The sequence below is a fragment of the Oncorhynchus mykiss genome, chromosome 13, assembly GCF_013265735.2.
Source record: "Oncorhynchus mykiss isolate Arlee chromosome 13, USDA_OmykA_1.1, whole genome shotgun sequence".
NCBI classification, from domain to species: domain Eukaryota; kingdom Metazoa; phylum Chordata; class Actinopteri; order Salmoniformes; family Salmonidae; genus Oncorhynchus; species Oncorhynchus mykiss.
The window spans coordinates 39,875,534-39,892,832 of record NC_048577.1 but is presented as its reverse complement, the minus strand read 5'-3'; the positions used below and the strand labels follow the sequence as shown (position 1 = coordinate 39,892,832).

At 44.1% G+C, this 17,299-nt stretch overlaps 1 protein-coding gene across 3 annotated transcripts in view; it reads right to left on the bottom strand.

Moving 5' to 3' along the window:
* Window positions 1-371: 371 nt before the first annotated feature.
* The window catches only part of LOC110486329 (BAI1-associated protein 3-like), a 37,883-nt gene continuing 20,955 nt past the window's right edge, over window positions 372-17,299 (bottom strand). For 2 of the 3 annotated variants that reach the window (XM_036941042.1, XM_036941043.1), the window contains 28 exons: window positions 16,277-16,343; window positions 15,626-15,839; window positions 15,445-15,489; window positions 15,279-15,356; window positions 15,000-15,108; window positions 13,897-14,004; window positions 13,725-13,817; window positions 13,514-13,617; window positions 13,147-13,264; window positions 12,765-12,889; window positions 11,846-11,936; window positions 11,708-11,764; window positions 11,464-11,561; window positions 11,282-11,333; window positions 10,941-11,092; window positions 10,613-10,736; window positions 10,185-10,325; window positions 9,887-9,982; window positions 9,180-9,395; window positions 4,339-4,407; window positions 4,118-4,197; window positions 3,838-3,946; window positions 3,148-3,222; window positions 2,967-3,050; window positions 2,481-2,601; window positions 2,232-2,355; window positions 1,865-2,070; window positions 372-1,481 (listed from right to left, as the gene is read on the bottom strand). In XM_036941042.1, coding sequence (XP_036796937.1) covers window positions 1,378-1,481; window positions 1,865-2,070; window positions 2,232-2,355; window positions 2,481-2,601; window positions 2,967-3,050; window positions 3,148-3,222; window positions 3,838-3,946; window positions 4,118-4,197; window positions 4,339-4,407; window positions 9,180-9,395; window positions 9,887-9,982; window positions 10,185-10,325; window positions 10,613-10,736; window positions 10,941-11,092; window positions 11,282-11,333; window positions 11,464-11,561; window positions 11,708-11,764; window positions 11,846-11,936; window positions 12,765-12,889; window positions 13,147-13,264; window positions 13,514-13,617; window positions 13,725-13,817; window positions 13,897-14,004; window positions 15,000-15,108; window positions 15,279-15,356; window positions 15,445-15,489; window positions 15,626-15,839; window positions 16,277-16,343 — 3,060 coding nt within the window. In that variant the 3' untranslated portion in view covers window positions 372-1,377. Of the gene's footprint in view, window positions 1,482-1,589; window positions 1,742-1,864; window positions 2,071-2,231; window positions 2,356-2,480; window positions 2,602-2,966; window positions 3,051-3,147; window positions 3,223-3,837; window positions 3,947-4,117; window positions 4,198-4,338; window positions 4,408-9,179; window positions 9,396-9,886; window positions 9,983-10,184; window positions 10,326-10,612; window positions 10,737-10,940; window positions 11,093-11,281; window positions 11,334-11,463; window positions 11,562-11,707; window positions 11,765-11,845; window positions 11,937-12,764; window positions 12,890-13,146; window positions 13,265-13,513; window positions 13,618-13,724; window positions 13,818-13,896; window positions 14,005-14,999; window positions 15,109-15,278; window positions 15,357-15,444; window positions 15,490-15,625; window positions 15,840-16,276; window positions 16,344-17,299 lie in introns of all 3 variants that reach the window. The other variant, XR_005035535.1, reaches the window with a different exon arrangement.

Below are 17,299 nucleotides of genomic sequence, written 5' to 3'. Positions count from 1 at the left end.
TAAGCCTTGAAACTAAGTGACAAGAGCCGAGCGAGAGAGCGAGAGAAGGGGAGGGCAGAGATAGACAGAGTGAGAAAAGCAAAACAAAGAGACAGAGAAGGGAGAGAACATGCAGACACAAGACCGGCAGAGACGGAATCTTTCGGTCTGGAAGAAATCAAAATGAATCCTGGCATTTAGAACTAAACACAAAGGACAGTTTTTTTCTAGATGTCTAGTGCTACTATATGTTTGTGAGTCCATTTAGTTTCCATTTAGAAAAAGACTCATGCAACATGAAGAGGAACATGTTGATGTCATATGGGCAAGTCCACTACAAAGAAGGAAACATATTTTTCTAAGGAGAACAACATGTAATAAGAGCTAGTGAATCATATTCAAATACAATCTTTATTAATAGACATTTTCATCTGAATGGTACAATGAACAGCAGCACAATCCATTACAATCCAAGGACAAGTAGTTCACATTTACAATATAACAAATAGAGTTAACACTCTTTTCTTCGGGGATATGGTTCATAATCTGAAGAGATATAAACATCCAATCATCAATGAGCACAGATGGCGTCACATAGGCTGTGTTTACACAGGCAGCCAAATTATGATCTCTTTTCCCTAACTTATTGTTCTTTCGACTAATCAGATCAGCTCTGAAAAAGAGCTGGCGTGAAAAGATCTGAAACATTTCAGAATTGGGCTGCCTGTGTAAACGCAGCCATACGTGACACTACTCCTTCTGCTGACTTACAAAACCTGGCTACAGATGGCTTTTCCTTGCAGTGTTACATCCTTGTGCTACTTCGCCACATACTCAGAAACGGTAGTTGAGTATATTTGTTTTCAACGATTGATCCACCCACATGATTCGACTGAATACATATCAGTTGCAAATTAGTTTTTGATTCAGTTAAACGTTAGCGATGTAATACAACAAAGATAATATAACAGAGATAATATGACAAAGATAACATTCAATGAGCTCTTTAGAAACCAAAATATTCACTGTAGGATAAGCTGTTCCTCAGATTTCTCAGATAGGACCCTTGGATATTTCTGACTCTTTAACTCCACAATGTTGGGAAAGGGCTCGTAAGTAAGCACTTCACGGTAAAGTCTACACCTGTTGTATTCGGCGCATGTGACAAATAGCATTTGATTTGAGGCATAAAAATACAGCAGAGACAGGACATTCGTATTTCAATTTAAAAAGTCATGCCTCACTGTGTTTTGTTCGGCATGACATTTTCAGTGCACGTACAAGAGGATTTGAAAACTGTAAACATTGTAAACATACGGGTAGTACGACAAGTACAAGAGCACATGTGGCAAAGACGTAGTCAGAATACACCAATACACCAGACCAGTGCTGACAGCTTCACTCCTCTTCCATGGATTTCTCAATCTCCTTTAGCTTCCTCACAAACTCCTGAGCCTCTCCATCTCCCGTCCGTGCGTCCAAAATCCTCATGATTGGCTTCTCTGGATGGAGAGATCAAACAGAGACATAAGTGCATCCATCCAACGCCCGCCACAATTACCTTTAGATTGAACGGGTCGCTAGGTTGGATTACAGAAGTAATAGGAAACCTTTCCCAGACTTAACAGGCTCTCCTCCCTGGGGACCCGTTCCCTCTCAGTGAGGAGTAGAGGGGTGGTGTTATGTACTGAAGTCTATCCGGTGGACTGTCCTTCCAGGGTTGGGGTCAATTCCTTTCAATTCAGTAAATTCAGGAAGTAAACTGAAATTACAATTCAAATGTTCCTAAATTATTTTCAATGAGGAAAACGTGGAATTAGAATACGGGTTTACTTAATTAATTGACTGAGTTGAAATTCAAATTGACCCTAACCCTTCTCCCTACCGCTGGGTTTGTTCCGGGCCAGGTGCAGAATGGTCGGCTGGATGGTCTTTCCGGCCGCTGAGGCGTTGGGTCTCCCTGGCCAACAGAAGTCACTGAGCGGGGCCAAGGCCTCCCCGGCAAAATCGTTGGTGGACAGCCAATCATAGTCCATCACAGTAAAAGTCAGACAGGCAAACCTGTGCCTGTACTGCTCTGGGCTGACATGGCTGTGGGACAGCAGATAGAGGAAAATGAGTCAAACTGAAGTCTACATCTCCATGTTTTGCTTTTCAATCTAGCTGCTGTCAAGAGAGAATTATCATATCATCCACCAATCCCAACATTTCCTTCTCTGTTAGTGCATACAGAAGGCAGATTAGACACTCACAAATAGAAGAGCTCATCAAATACTGGGTGCAGGGTCTTGAGCTTCACTTGGGTGCGCTGGCTCTTGGCCATGGGGAAGAGGTGGTGGGGACAGAGCTCTATGATGACAAAGGGGTCACTCAGCCCTGTGTGGCACCAGAGAGAGAGAGAGAGAGAGAGGAACAGGAATGAATGAGGGGCTCATACAGAAGATTGGATTGGCATTCTTTCTGCATAAGGAGCTGCATGCCAATGGAACTCTGATATTTACCATTGGCGTCCAAGGCAATGAGATCGGCGGCATGCAGGATCTCCACCGTGAGCCTCTGCTCAGAAGCATCATAGTAACACTTCACACTGACGCGGCCAAAGCGGGTGTGCTTCAGTGTTCTCTGAAAGGCAGATCCATATTATAACTCATACATAAACAGATGATTGATTGATTGGATTGTTATACATCCATTCAGTATGATGAATCCTGGACATCAAATCAAATGTTATTTGTCACATACACATGGTTACCAGATGTTAATGCGAGTGTAGCGAAATGCTTGTAGTAAGTGGACATGCCAGTAAAGTTGTTCTGGCGTTCTAAAATAAACCGCTGTTACAGAAAACAGCTAGCGACCACATTAGCATTAAAGAGATGAAGAAAAAGAAAATGTGTTGTGATCTTTCAGCTCCTAATCAACACTCCCCTACTACACTAGCCTGGGGGTTAGAGTCACATGTGGCAGCCCAGCAGGCTGCAGACTACCTGCTGAGAGATCTTCTCCAGGAAGTACTGCTCGATCAGCTCAAAGGACGAACACTTGTTCAGCCTCAGCTCCTCGTCAAGAGCCTATAGGAACAGCAGTGGGGAGGGGGCTCGTCAGGAACCAGCTGAACAACCCCTACTAAAAAAGGCTAGATGGTACATAAACCCATGGTGCTCTCACCTTGTAGTCGACATGGTTCTTCAGATCTTCTATGGCAAGTCCCTTTCCATCAGCACAGAAGAACTGCACCAGGGCCTGAAAGGAGCATTGTGGCGGGGAAGGTTTCAGTTTTCAGGTTACATGTCCTGATACTCCGCTCTGTTCGACTGGCATGACTAGCTAATTAGCTGCGGTAACTATAAGTAACGCCTTTGGTTGGAGCATATGTCAGAGGATATTAGCAGACCGGTATGTATCCTCGCTGACAGCGTGAATCCCCCAGTAGAAGGAGATCACCATGGAACACACCACATGTTCTACCCACGCAGCTTTGCATTTTCACGACTTTTCATCCAAATCTGTCGTGTGTCCCTTGCCAGCTCTATGCTCCATTAGAATACAGGAACTGTCACATTGCCATTCTGGTGGGGACTCTCCTCAGCAGGGACTGAGCAGCCGGGAGACCTGATGAATATCAGTGGTATGGAAATTATACCACACAAGTAATTAGCAAGGATACAGTAGCGGATGATGGTGAAAAGGAGGAGGAAGATGAGGAAGAAGGGGAAATAGGCCCCTACTGTGATTCTCCCTGTCTCTGTGGTTAACTGAGAGAGAGAAAGAGAGAGAGAGAGAGAGAGAGAGAGAGAGAGAGAGAGAGAGAGAGAGAGAGAGAGAGAGAGAGAGAGAGAGAGAAAGGAGCCCACTGACCTCCACAGTGTACTGGAAGCGGTTGTAGAACTCCACCTGGACTCCCATGTTCTCCGCCACCGTGTCTAGGATCATTCTGAGGAGCAGCTCCCACATGCCGAGGAGAACTCTATGCAGAAGACAGGAGAACACAGTTAGACAACAACCCCGCTGTATGTCAAGTGATCATAATGGCTAGATAATGACCAGTACTACAGCATAATGTGTCAGAGGGGTATCATTATTGCGTGCATGTCTAAGATGCTCATCTAGATAAAGACGTGACACAGCAGGTAATTACCTAGCCAGATTCTCCTTCACCAGAGACTCGCTGAGGATGACTAAAGTGTCACGTAAGTACTTCATGAGGGGGGACACAGCCTGAAACAGAACAATGTCACAGACATCTTAGGGGGAAGCTTATTGAGGAAATGTCTTCCAACCCAGAAAGGACAAAGAAAGAAAGCAGAGAGGTTGCTGCTCCATGACAGAAGCGGAGCACAATTTACTGTTCAGTCTTACATCATCGTTGTTGATGGAGTCAGGGGACAGGCTGATGTGTTGGAGGTACCTCTTCAGCTCTGAAAGCATCTAGAAACACACAATATCACAATGCACTGGTTTACCTTTCTGTTCAAGGCATTGTGACAACGGTTACCAGGCAAGACCCCATTTTAGTATACCATATCATACAGTATTACGTAACCAAACCTGGGTTCACATAGTATTTGTTTTCTTTGAAATACTTTAGCTGTGCTGGATTAAGGTTGCCTGACGCAATGGAACCCATGGAATAGTCCCAAATGTGAAACCCCCGACCGTCTTGCACTCCAAACAAGCTCTATCAAACGCCCCAAAAAACATCATTTATGTAACCCGTTCTCATGGAAACTGATATTGACATGCATGCCTGTGTCAACATTCACAAGGCCACCGGGCCAGATTGATTACCAGGACGTGTACTGCGAGCATGAGCTGACCAACTGGCGAGTGTCTTCACTGACCCTTTCCAGTTGGTCAGCTAACGCTGTCGTAGTCCATGTGGGGTCAAACGACATAAGGAGGGCTAGCTCGGGAACATTTGAAAATGTATTTTTAAGAACTGATTTTAGCATTAAAAGACTCCAAAAAACAGCCAATAATTTCAGGTCCAGTACCATCGTTGGTCAGTGGGTGTGAAAGATTCAGCAGACTGCTGGCATTACACATCTGGCTAAAAGACTACTGCAGCTCTGCTGGAGTCACTTTTATTGATAACTTTGACACCTTCTGGAAACAGAAGATACTCTACAGGAATGACGGAGTCCATCCAAATCATCTTGGCTCCTGTACTCTGTCCACACATTTCAAGGCTGCGATGAAACAATGACTGGTAAATGATCCAGGACCAGCTCAGTTAATCCCTAGCATGGTAGGTATAATGCTGCATCATAATGCTGCATCAAATATACATGATCTTAGGGGCATTGGCAAACACAATGTAAGTAATTCAATTTATGTACCCCTAATTGCACCGAACACATCTGTTTATCCTCCAGCTATTGTATGCAGTAATCATGAGCCTATAAACCAGAGTTACACTGTTAGCACTGAGGCGGTGTGCAATAGTAGCAAGACCACTTTATGCAACTCACCCTTCACTATCAGCTCCAATGTAAATAACATGAGTAAGTCTACCTCTGAAAAGCTTCCCAGTAAAGCATTCAAAACAATCAAGCAACCCAGAAAAGTGCTAAAAATAGCCCATATTAACATATGTATCCTAAGAAACAAGGTCCATGAAGTCAATAACTTGCTTGTAACGGATGACATTCATATTCTGACTATCTCTGAAACTCACTTAGATAATACGTTTGATGATACTGTGGTAGCAATACATGGTTATAACATCTACCGAAAAAACAGAAACGCCAACGGAGGAGGTGTTGCTGTTTATATTCAGAACCACATTCCTGTAAAGCTTAGAGAGGATCTAATGTTACTAATATGGCTACAGGTTCATCTGCCTCACCTAAAGCCCATTCTTGTGGGAAGCTGCTATAGACCACCAAGTGCTAACAGTCAGTATCTGGATAATATGTATGAAATGCTTGATAATGTATGTGATATCATCAGAGAATAATATTTTCTGGGTTATTTAATTTAATGTATTAAATTTATTGACTGGCTTTCATCAAGCTGCTCACTCAGGAAAAAACTTCCAACTGTAACCAGTGCCTGCAACCTGGATCAGGTTGTCAGTCAACCTACCAGGGTAGTTACAAACAGCACAGGAATTAAATCATCAAAATGTATTGCTTTAAAGCAATATCCAAATCCATAGGATATAGTGATCACAATATAATAGCCATATCTAGGAAAATCAAAGTTCCAAAGGCTGGGCCTAATAGAGTATAAGAGGTCATACAATAAGTTTTGTGGTCATTCATATGTTGATGATGTAAAGAATATTTGCTAGTCTGCGGTGTGTAATGAGGAGCAACCAGATGCTGCACTTGACGCATTTATGAAAATACTTATTCCAGTTACTAATAAGCATGCTCCCATTAAGAAAATGACTGTAAAAACTGTTAAATCCCCTTGGATTGATGAGGAAGGTATGGCAATTAAGTCTGGTAGCCCAAATGTACTTCAAATATATCAAATATATCAGACCAAATTATGAAAGACAAGAATTGTACTTTTGAATTCCGTAAAGTCAGTGTGGAAGAGGTGAAAAGATTATTGTTGTCATTCAACAATGACAAGCCACCAGGGTCTGACAATCTAGATGGAAAATTACTGAGGATAATAGCAGACGATATTGCCACATCTTCAATTTAAGCCTACTAGAAAGTGTGTGCCCTCAGGCATGGAGGGAAGCTAAAGTCATTCCACTACCCAAGAATAGCAAAGCCCCCTTTACTGGCTCAAATAGTCAACTAATCAGCCTGTTAGCATCCCTTAGTAAACTTCCTGAAAAAATAGAGTTTGACCAGATACAATGCTATTTTACAGTAAACAAATTGACAACAGAATTTCAGAATGCTTATAGGGAAGGACACTCAACAAGCACAGCACTTACACAAATGACTGATGATTGTCTGAGAGAAATCGATGATAAAATGATTGTGGGGGCTGTCTTGTTAGACTACAGTGCAGCTTTTTACATGACCGATCATAGTCTACTGCTGGAAAAACACATGTGTTATGGCTTTACACCCCCTGCTATAATGTGGATAAAGAGTTACTTGTCTAACAGAACACAGAGGGTGTTCTTTAATGGAAGTCTATCAAATATAATCCAGTTAGAATCAGGTATTCCCCAGGGTAGCTGTTTAGGCACCTTTTTTCAATTTTTACTCATGACATGCCGCTGACTTTGAGTAAAGACAGAGTTTCTATATCTGCGGATGACTCAACACTATACATGTCAGCTACTACAGCGACTGAAATGACTGCAACACTCAACAAAGAGCTGCAGTTAGTTTCAGAGTGGGTGGCAAGGAATATGTTTGTCACATCCTGACCGTAGTTCCTTTTTTATGTTTCTGTTTTAGTTTGGTCAGGGCGTGATTTGGGGTGGGCATTCTATGTTTTGTATTCTAGGTTTTGTATTTCTGTGTTTGGCCTGGCATGGTTCCCAATCAGAGGCAGCTGTCAGAGAGCTAATATTAATAATATGCATGTCAATCTCTCCTGATTGAGGTATTGACATGTTGAATGCACTGAGCTGTCTGTCGAAACTACTGGCACACAGCTCGGACACTCATGCATACCCCACAAGATATGCAGCAAGAGGTCTCTTCACAGTCCCCAAGTCCATAACAGACTTTGGGAGGCACAAAGTACTACATAGACCATGACTACATGGAACTCTATTCTACATCAAGTAACTGACGCAAGCAGTAAAATTAGATTTAAAAAACAGATTTAAAAAACACCTTATGAAACAGCGGGGGCTGTGAAGCAACACGCACATTGGCACAGACACATGCATACACACACGCACACACACACACACACACACACACATTTAGTAATGTGGATATGTGGTAGTGGTGGAGTAGGGGCCTGATGACACACAGTGTGTTGTGAAATCTCTGAATGTATTGTAATGTTTTAAAATTGTATAAACTGCCTTAATTTTGCTGGACCCCAGGAAGAGTAGCTGCTGCTTTGGCAGCAGCTAATGGGGATGCATAATAAATACAAATACAAAAACACTGACATTTTCAGCCTCTCCCTGTCTGAGTCCGTAATACCAACATGTTTTAAGCAGACAACCATAGTCCCTGTGACCAAGAACACTAAGGTAACCTGCCTAAATGACACATCTGTAGCCATGAAGTGCTTTGAAAGGCTGGCCATGGCTCACATCAACACCATTATCCCAGAAACCCTAGACCCACTCCAATTTGCCCTAACAGATCCACAGATGATGCAATCTCTATTGCACTCTACACTGCCCTTTCCCACCTGGAAAAAAGGAACACCTATGTGAGAATGCTATTCATTGACTACAGCTCCACGTTCAACACCATAGTACCATCAAAGCTCATCAATAAGCTCAGGACCCTGGGACTAAACACCTTCCTCTGCAACTGGATCCTGGACTTCCTGACGGGCCGCCCCCGGGTGGTAAGGTTAGGTAACAACACATCCACCACGCTGATCCTCAACACAGGGGCCCCTCAGGCGTGCGTGCTCAGTCCCCTCCTGTACTGCCTGTTCACTCATGACTGCTTGGCCAGACATGACTCCAACACCATCATTAAGTTTGCCGATCACACAACAGCCTGATCACCGACAACGACGAGACAGCCTATAGGGAGGAGGTCAGAGACCTGGCTGTGTGGTGCCAGGACAACAACCTCTACCTCAATGTGATCAAAACAAAGGAGATGATTGTGGACTACAGGAAAAAGAGGACTGAGCATGTCCCCATTCTCATCGACAGGGCTGTAGTGGAGCAGGTTGAGAGCTTCAAGTTCCTTGGTGTCCACATCACCAACAAACGAACATGGTCCAAGCACACCAAGACAGTCGCTACCCAGACTATTTAACTTTACCTACAGGTACATATTACCTCAATTACCACGACTAACCGGTGCCCCTGCACATTGACTCTGTACCGGTACTCCCCTGTATATAGTCTCGCTATTGTTATTTTACTGCTGCTCTTTAATTACTTGTTCCTTTTATTTCTTATTCTTATTCAATAATGTTTATTTTTATTTATTTTTTAAACTGCATTGTTGGTTTGGGGCTCGTAAGTAAGCATTTCACTGTAAGGTTGTATTTGGCGCATGTGACTAATTTGATTTGATGACTGGTTACTAAGTATGACTGACAGAGAGGACAGTTTAGTGAGATGGAGGAACCTTGTCTGTGAGGTGGGTGATGAGGCGCTTGGCCTCCCTCTGTAGGTCCGCATCCACGTTGTAGAGCTGTCCGTTCAGGGCCTTGTTGACCTGCTCCTTCCCCTCTGCCCCGCAGGACTCCTCCATGGCCTGCTCCACGCCCTGCCAGTCCAGGTCCCGAGGCAGGTGGCCCAGGAACACACGCACATGCTCTGTGTTGTTCAGGGCGATGCACAGCTAGCCCACACCAAGATCCAGGAAGTACATTAGTAGAGGGAAGAAGAGAAAGCCAGAGGAAAGGTTGAGAATGGTTGAAGGAAACAAAGGACGAAAAAGAGGCAGGGCTAAAAAAAAAAAGAGGCAGGTAGGGGATTGGGGGACGGAGTGAATGATTGACAATGAAAAGAGGCAGGACGGTAAGTAGACCAGTGGAGGCTGCTGAGGGCTCATAATAATGGCTAGAATGGATTCTAATGGACGGAATGGAGTGAATGGAATGGTATCAAACCCACGAAAACCATGTTTATGATACCATTCCATTTACTCTATTCCAGCCATTATTATGATCCGTTCTCCTCTAAGCAGCTTCCACTGAAGTAGACCAAACATATTACGCTGCGGACAACCCGCTGAGGTCTTTGTGTTGCCAGGGAAAGAACGCTCGCTGACATTTACTTCCCACGTCATCCTGAAGCCCCCCTTCCTTCCTGCCTTCCCACAGGCGTTACCTGCACTGTCAGGCTCTTGATGTCTCGACCCTGCTGGCTCCTCTCAATCTTGCGCTTTATCATCTCTGAGTAACACACGGCCTCGCTGCAGAAATTCTGCAACACAGACAACATCTCACTCACCATCATCATCATCGAGAGTGAAACCCTCAATTTGCATTATTTTCTTTCTGCTCTGGTTGTTTGTGATTGTAGAGCTTCTTACACTGTCTCTGAATGTGTAGCGTGTGTGAAAGCACGCACTTGTGTGTGTGTGTGTGTGTGTGTGTGTGTGTGTGTGTGTGGCGATGGCACTCACGTCTGTCAGGCGGGTGACAAAGATGAAGGCCCCTGCAGAGTCTGGCCAGGACAGCTGTTTCCAGAACTCCCGCACCTGGCTGAAACACGCTGTCACATCCACCGCCGAGGAGCTGTGTTTGGCCTGCTGTACTGGCTCCAGCTGCTCAGTGTACACACACACACACACACACACACACACACACACACACAACTTATAGAAAGTCATGCACATGTACTGTACTAGAAATACACTGACACACAGGTACAGTTCACAGAAACTAACTCATATTCCTAGTACATTAGATAGAAACATCATGGTGGGTTACAGATCACCAATGGGTTCTGCTGTAGAAGTGTAATGGATATCCTGATTGCCGTATGTTCCATGGTTTCTCTTTTCATGGAATAGCAACCTCTATAGAGACTTCCATAAAACGCCATTCTCACCTGGTCCATGTCTACTGCTCTGCGGATCCTGTCACAAGCCTTGTCATGGACTATCTGCAGCCACTTGTGGATAGACGTCTTAAACCAGTTGTGATAGCCAGTCAAGGCCATCATCTTAGCGTCCCTGAGAGAGAAATACTCATTAACCACCTGACATTTAGCGAATCTACTGTATGTTCAAGCACATGGAGAAGTTCAATGCAATATCAAATCACCAAGCAATAACAACATCTAATCAATCTTTCTGTTTTCTAAAAGTTCAATGCAACCAAGCTGAACATCCACCATCCACCAGTCTGACTGGGTGGTAGGGTGTTCACAATCTCACCTGAGAGGGAGAAACTCTCTGAAGCGTTTGAGTATTTTCAGAGACATGTAGAGCTCTAACAGAGTCTCTCCCATGGTCTGAGTTAGCCTGGAGCTCTCCTGCTCCAGAGTGCCACACACCTTCTCCATGGCAACGCTCACGTCGTCCGCGACCTGGGGGAGCACAGGGGTCAGTCACCCCATCTCAGAGGTCAAGGGTCAACGGTGAGGATACATGCATGCTGAACATACAGGAACACTATATGCATCAGTATACTGTATATCATCGTGTATGGATAAATATCATGTGTGGATAAAGATGTTGGCAGGTTCTATCCCTTTTGGTGTCAAAGGAATTCTCACCAGTTTCTCCAGCTGTCTATACGCGATGCTGAAGAAATCCACTTTCACAGCACTGCGGGGGTTTAAAAAGACAAAACAAAGAACAGGATTCACTTGCTATTTGACATAATCTACTTAAAAGTCAAGTTCGCCCTGTCACCGTCCTTGATTAACACAATAAACTGCAGGGACTGTTTGTGTACCTGTAGAAGAGCTTGTTGTAGACGTTCTGTCCCCTCTGTACATCTGCACACACTGCATCCACCACCTGGACCAGTCTCCCCAGCTGCTCCTCTAGAGCCTATAGAATCGACACACTACAGCTCACACCCCGACAGGCCCATCCATGTGTTACCCAATAAATGACTGGGAGATTATATATAGAATGCGCGACTCTCTTTATTTGTATGACTTTGTGTGTTATCAATTCTTATGGTGTCAACTTACCCCGTCCTCTGGTTTGAATTGTGAAATTGTGCTCTCGTACCACTCCACTGTACCTTTCTGTTGAAATCAAAGATTGCAGTCATTCGAATTAGTCAACAGTGCTAACACTAACAGGTCTTCCTTGTATTTATGTTGTACCTTGACAACAGTGGCAATTTCCAAATGCAGTTCATTTCGAAGGGGGCACGCAGTCTTGAAGGCCGGCATGGTCTGCATGTGTCCTACACCCCTGAGTCACAAACACAAAGGGAGAGAAACATTATTGTTGTTATTGTAGCCCAACAACTCATTACTGAGTAAAAGACAAAAAGGCACAATGCAAGGTGATTTGTAGGTAATCAAAACGATTGATGGACACAAACGTTCCAAATGATTGCTGGAACAGACAATCCTGACTGGCCTAGCCTGTCATTTCTGTCAGCCTTCTTACGTCAAGGTGACTGACAGCAAGAACGATTAGTATGTGTTTGAGTAAAAAAAAATGTTTGGTGTCGTCTGTGTCCACAATACACAGAGATCTCTGTAGGAGTGTCAATCACTGGGCAGACTTTGAAATCTCATTGGAAAAGGCCCTGCAGGATCTCCATTCATCTGGTCTGTGTGACACAGAAGTACAGTGCCCCGTTGGGCTGCTCACAGAGAAAGAGCATAGCAACATGAGCCTCAACATGAGCCTGCTTTTATTGGCACAGTCATCACCATTCAAGTAGAAAACCCTCCCAATAGGCTTATGACTTAGTCACCCTGCCCTCCTATTGGCTTGACTGTTCTAGGTACTCTGTCTGTGGTTTTATTCTAGTGACTTGGTTGAGTGTTTGGTCTGGTATGACAGCGCTGGCGAGTGTTTGATGCCGTGATGTGTTGAGAGAGAGAAAGGGTGGTGGAGTCACAGGTGGCTGGTGTCACCTTAATTGGGGAGCACGTGCTCATAGTAATGGCTGGAACGGAATGGTATCAAACACATGAAACAGGTTTTCCATATGGTTTAATGTGATTCCATTCCAGCCATTACTATGAGACTTCCTCCCCTCACCAGCCTCCTGTGGTATGAGTTTACCTCAGCATGAGCTCGCAGCGTGTGACGGCGGCTGGACTGGTGCAGGGGAACACCTGGCGCATGCTCTTCATCAGACACAGACAGTGGTCCATGTACAGCCTGAAGCTGTCCGACAGCTGCCGCTCCTGAACACAGGAAGTACATCATCATCACATCACTCAACCTTACAATGATCGATCTAGCCAATAATAGCACATTCAGACAGGGCTTCAGTCTAGCTTCCAGAAAAAGTACCGCACCGAAACAACCAGGTTTTTATTGAATAACAGACCCCTAGGTCATAGGATGATGGATGTTGAGTGGTGAGTTAATGAGGTGTCCTAATGCCAGACGAAAGGTGATTGCGAGCCAGAGGGGAGCTGTGAGGAGACAGTAGGCCTACCAGGTCTCCCTGCACAGCTTGGGGATCCCACTCTGCATCGATGGTCCTCAGGAGCCTCAGCAGCAGAGTGTAGCACATCCTCTGGGACCGGTGGTGGCTGCTATAGCACTGCCAGCGACTGAAGACCAGAGCAATACATTCTACTATACATCTACTGTACATAACATGACTTTCACCTCTCAGCTGAGATGAATGGTTTCAGACCTAAAAGGACTAGGAAGGAAAAGGTACAACTCATAATTAGAAATGTGGTACTTTATTGGCACAGGCTCCACCAGCTTGGTATAACTTAGATTTTCTTATTTGGACCACCGCAATACCTTTGGCATATGATCTACATTGTAGTGTTACTATTGTAGCTACTTACATGATGGCCTGTTGCAGGGGCGAGAGGTCAGTTTGCACAGCATGATGGGACAGCACAGTCCATGCTGGAGGACTCACCTGCCCATTCCAGTTATAAGGCTCTTTCTGGAGAGAAAAACCAGATGATTTACATGGATAGCATAAGGAAACCATCCATAGCCATTGCTGTCATTTCACTTGATAATAGAATGCACTGTATAGTAGAGTTTCACCTGAATATGAGCATGCTCGTACTCCAGAATCTGACTCAGCATCTTCTTATGAATGGCTTCTTTCGATTCCCTCTTACTCAGTGTAGTGTCTCTCTGGGGAACAAAGTGGAATGATCAAGTGACTTGGGTAGACTACACAGGTACTGTGGAGCAGAGAGAGTGTAGTAGCTACCTGGGTAGTGAAGAGCCTCAGAATCAGGTGACATTCTCCCTGGACCTTGGAGGCACTGGATCGGGGCTCCAGCTTAAACCACTTGTCATATCCCATCACAGGAACCTCCTACAGGCGAACAACGAACAGGCTAGACCAGGGATGGGCAACTTTGATGAGGGTGGGGACAACAAAAAGTCTGAACTCATCATGAGGGGCCGCAGTTGCTCGCTGGTCTGCGAACCCACATCCTGTTTCACAGCTAATTTCCTGCAGTTCTACACATTCTTCCATGGGAGAGTGGAGAGATACGTTAGCAGTTTTTAATATGATATCTGAGTGAGACTGATACAAAGTTTAGATAGCTGGCCGCTAAGCTAACTTAGCAATCTACATTTTTTTAGCTGAAATGGGATAATTGACTGACTATCAGTGACTGACATAACAAGAGGAAAAACTGCCAAAGTTTGAAATTCCACTTTTTCTATTCTACTATTCTAACTCTCAACAGCCAAAGTTTGAAATTCCACTTTTTCTATTCTACTATTCTAACTCTCAACAGCCAAAGTTTGAAATTCCACTTTTTCTATTCTACTATTCTAACTCTCAACAGTAAGTTGAGACCCCGACTGAATTCCTAAATATATATATATATATTTTTTTGTTTTAATATATTGATCCGAGGGCCTGCCCGTGGGCTAGACACTAAGCCAGAAAAAAAGGTGTTGTGCTTATTTAAGGTGCTGCCTTAAATAATAGTGGATGTCTTTAGAGGTGGAGGCGCGACACTCTCATACATTATAAAACTATCATTTACTCAAAATCCATTAAAACCGAGTGTCGTTCCGGTCTGATGAAGGTGAAGGCCGAAACTTCACACTCTTTATGATGGATTTACAATAAATGAATAACGGGTGTTTGCGCCTCTCTGATAGACAGTGAGCCAGGAACCAAATTTGGAGGAGTATAATCAATAAAATGTTAGTTAACACTTATAATAGCTAATAGATACAAATATTAGAATAAACTGCATCAAGTAAGACGTATTACTACTGTATAAGAGAAGAAACATTACCAGTAGACAGCAGTTGGGAAGTGAAAGCACTGTAACTTTAAAGAATTACATTCAGTGGAATGTTGATGCAGCCCAGGAAGTCATCAGCATTGTCCTCAGATGATCCTGATGACGACGTTCCATTGGACCGCACCGATTTGGCAATCTGCTTAAAATACCTGGTGGGATAAGGCACTGATGAATACAATCTGCTTAAAATACCTGGTGGGATAAGGCACTGATGAACACATTAAATATAACACAGAGCAATCAAGTCAAGACCTCCATTCACTATATTAAAGGGCCTATTTCACCGACTTTATCATTAGCAAATAGAAGCCTGTTCTACCTGCCCATTCCTCTAAGTCCGCTGACTTCATTCAGTTTTTTGCAGGCCTCTGCGACAGAGACGTCATCGTCGTGGTCCCTGAGAAGAAGAGCAAGGGTTATTAGGACCGTTGGGTTAGTAGGACGTTTTCAGGAACCTGGAATTTGGACTGAAAGTTTAATCTTACCATATGTCCATATGCAGTAGATCACTGTGGACATCATCAATGTCACTATTGGAAGAAGGAAATATAATCATTGAACATGGTGTGAACAAACATTGTTACCGTTAGGCTCTGAGACGCATAGAAATGTCAAGCATTCTGCCAACAACTTCCAGAATCGGCGTACCGTCAGCACTGTACTTACAAAACAAAGTGCTCATTCCAGACTGGGTTGAGAGTCTCTGGCTTGACCTCAGTCACCTGGATGCACGTGGCTGCTAGAACCTCCTTGGTACTGGACCTCTTCTCCAGCTTCTCCTTCCTCTTCCTGAAGCTGAACTTCCTCTCCTTCTTCTCCTCTGTCTCCCGGGGGCTCTGGCCCAGGAGGATTCCCAGCATGCAATAGGGGTCGCTGTACCCTACCCAGGCACAGTAAGGGTTAAACTAATACAGAGACACACTGAGATTATACCGTTAGAATGACAGCGATGTACCTTATTGAGGTTCAGGAATCAAAAGCAATTGGTCTGCTTGTAATAGCAGCCTGTGTACTTTTAGACAAAGTGGTCCAGTGTTGTCTAAAGTGGACAGTGACGTGATGATGGTTCTAGTGTCTTGGTTGAACCACTGTATCATGAGAGGTTTTTATTTTTCTTCCAGGCAGAAAGAACAATGTGTCTCACTCAATATAGTTGATCTGAAAATGTTCTAATCTTATTTCAATAATAAACAATTGCATTCATTGTCAATGGGGAGTTGGAGTTGGCAAATGGACACGATGACATTTCATATCCACGCACAGAAAACAAATGCTGCTTCCCATCAATAGCAGTAAACGAACACAAACACCCCTCACCATTTGCATCCTTCGCCATTAGATTTTTCCCTTTCATGACAGACACTCTCATGGTGAAACTGGCTCTCTGCAAAAACAAAGTGCACAAAGTAACAGTAGTAATCAAGCTAAGAGTCATGCATTAGTGAGACATCTCGCTGAAGCGATCCATAAGCACGCTGCATTCCAAAACCGGGTCCTTGAACATGGCATAGAGTGCACGTTGAAAACAACAGCTAGTCGGTGAACTTTATTTTGATTCTGATTCTTTAACTCGACAAATACACTTTCATCAGTGGTAAACAAGATACCAGCAATCACTGCAGTGTGAGACGTGAGTCTGTCAAGAGAGAATAATCCATGTGTGTTTTCTTTGTCTGGTGTATAATGCCAGGGCTTTGTGTGTCACTATAGTGGAAAGACACTGCTGTGCCGGCGAGAAACAGAGATCATTGTAGGATGGAAGAGTTAAAAGGCACAATATGTTCTTCTCTGCACACAACCTTTCAAGGAGTCTTGCAGAAGAGCCCAGCATCTCTTTCAAACTGACATTTGAAAGGTTGCTGGTAGTCAAGGGCATCATACAAAGTGGGCTTTCAGAGATCATTATGTCTCCTGGTGCACAGTGAGCCTCACTATGGCTATCAATACACTCCATCAGCTCAGTCTCTCCGGGTACATAGTGCTAGTTAGTGCTTTCCATGCATTTTACTTTAACCTTGTGAATGCAACATGCTATACACTGAGTATAGCAAACATTAGGATCAATTTCCTAATATTGAGTTCCACCCCCCCCAGCCTCAATTTATCGGGGCATGGACTCTACAAGGTGTCGAAAGCGTTTCACAGGGATGCTGGCCCATGTTGACTCCAATGATTTGACACAACTGTGTCAAGTTGGCTGGATGTCTTGATACACATGACAAACTGTTGAGTGTGAAAAACCCATCAGCGCTTCAGTTCTTGACACAAACCGGTGCACCTGGCACTGACTACCATGCCACGTTCAAAGGCACTTAAATATGTTGTCTTGCCCACTCACCC